The sequence below is a fragment of the Haliaeetus leucocephalus genome, unplaced genomic scaffold (genome assembly GCF_000737465.1).
Source record: "Haliaeetus leucocephalus isolate CR32 unplaced genomic scaffold, Haliaeetus_leucocephalus-4.0 Scaffold162, whole genome shotgun sequence".
In the NCBI taxonomy this organism is placed as follows: domain Eukaryota; kingdom Metazoa; phylum Chordata; class Aves; order Accipitriformes; family Accipitridae; genus Haliaeetus; species Haliaeetus leucocephalus.
This window is the reverse complement of record NW_010972598.1, coordinates 865,334-866,417: the sequence shown is the minus strand read 5'-3', so window position 1 is coordinate 866,417 and position 1,084 is coordinate 865,334. Positions and strand designations below refer to the sequence as shown.

Sequence of the window (1,084 nt, the reverse complement as noted above, 5' to 3'; positions counted from 1 at the left end):
GCTTGCTTTTCTTTCCTAGTTATTTAAGGAGGATTGGGAACACTTGTGAATCATGTTCATTAAAGCCCTGAATAGAGGCAACTAACCAATAACTGCGGTGGAAGCAACAAGGTTCCCCCCTCCGCCCACCCGCCCTTTTCAAGAAGAGGGGGGAAATCACAGACGTCAATCAAGAAATACTGCAAAATAAAATGGACCCTCCTGGCAGCCGAGGCATCGCGCAGACCTGCGGTGAGGCTCCGGCAGTCTGCTCGCAGCCGCCGGCCCGGCAGCTCCGCCGCTGACCGGGGAGCGCACAGGGCTCCACCGCCCGGCTTTTCCCTTCCCTTCCCCTTCCTTGCAAAACTGTCAGGCCCAAATGGGCAGGAGGATATTGGCTGCGAGGGACGCGGAGGCTCCTCCCAGAGCCTGGATCCCGATATTTTTGGAGGATTTCTTTTAACTCAGTTACAAACCTTGGCGAAGGAAACAAGTTGCCGCGGTAGCGGGGGCAGAAGGCGTCCCTGCTAGGGCGATCGCGGCTCCCGCTCCTGCTTCACCTTCCTAAAGCTACCTCGGATGCTTCGCCTCACTTGCGGAGGAGAGCGAGCTGTGCTGCCTGCCGGGGGGAATGCTCCTACTCTGGATGTTGCTGTTTCTGTGAAAACAAGGGTTGTAAGGGAGTGAGAGGGAAGACAATGAGGAAAAACCGACCGGGAGAAAACCCCAGCCCCAGGCGTTTTCCCGAGAACTGACGGCGCTTTGGGGCTGAGCGATCCCGTCGGAGGCGGCGGCGGCGGCGGCTGCGCCCGGTCGAGGGAGCAGCCTGCCCGCTCCGGGGGGCACTTCCCGGGACCGGCTATTCCCTTCGGATGCGGACTGGGAAACCTGTAGGAAATTCTCCCGCCGCGCTGCGAAGCCACCATGAATTCAGTGGCTGGAAATAAGGAGAGGATTGCCGTCACGGCGCGGAGCAGAAAATACGGGGTAAGTCGTCGGCGGAGGGGGCGGCTCGGAGCGGTGCCCGCCGCCGTGCCGGGGCTCCCGCGCCCCTCGCCCGGCGGTCCCCGGCGCCGCCGGCTATCGCCCCCCTCCCCCGGCCGCG

General features: G+C 62.1%; 1 protein-coding gene across 1 annotated transcript in view; it reads left to right on the top strand.

Moving 5' to 3' along the window:
* Positions 1-903: 903 nt before the first annotated feature.
* KIF26B (kinesin family member 26B) overlaps positions 904-1,084 on the top strand; it is a 309,916-nt gene continuing 309,735 nt past the window's right edge. The window contains exon 1 of the mRNA XM_010562587.1: positions 904-966. Within this exon, the coding sequence (XP_010560889.1) occupies positions 904-966 (63 nt within the window). The remainder of the gene's footprint in view (positions 967-1,084) is intronic.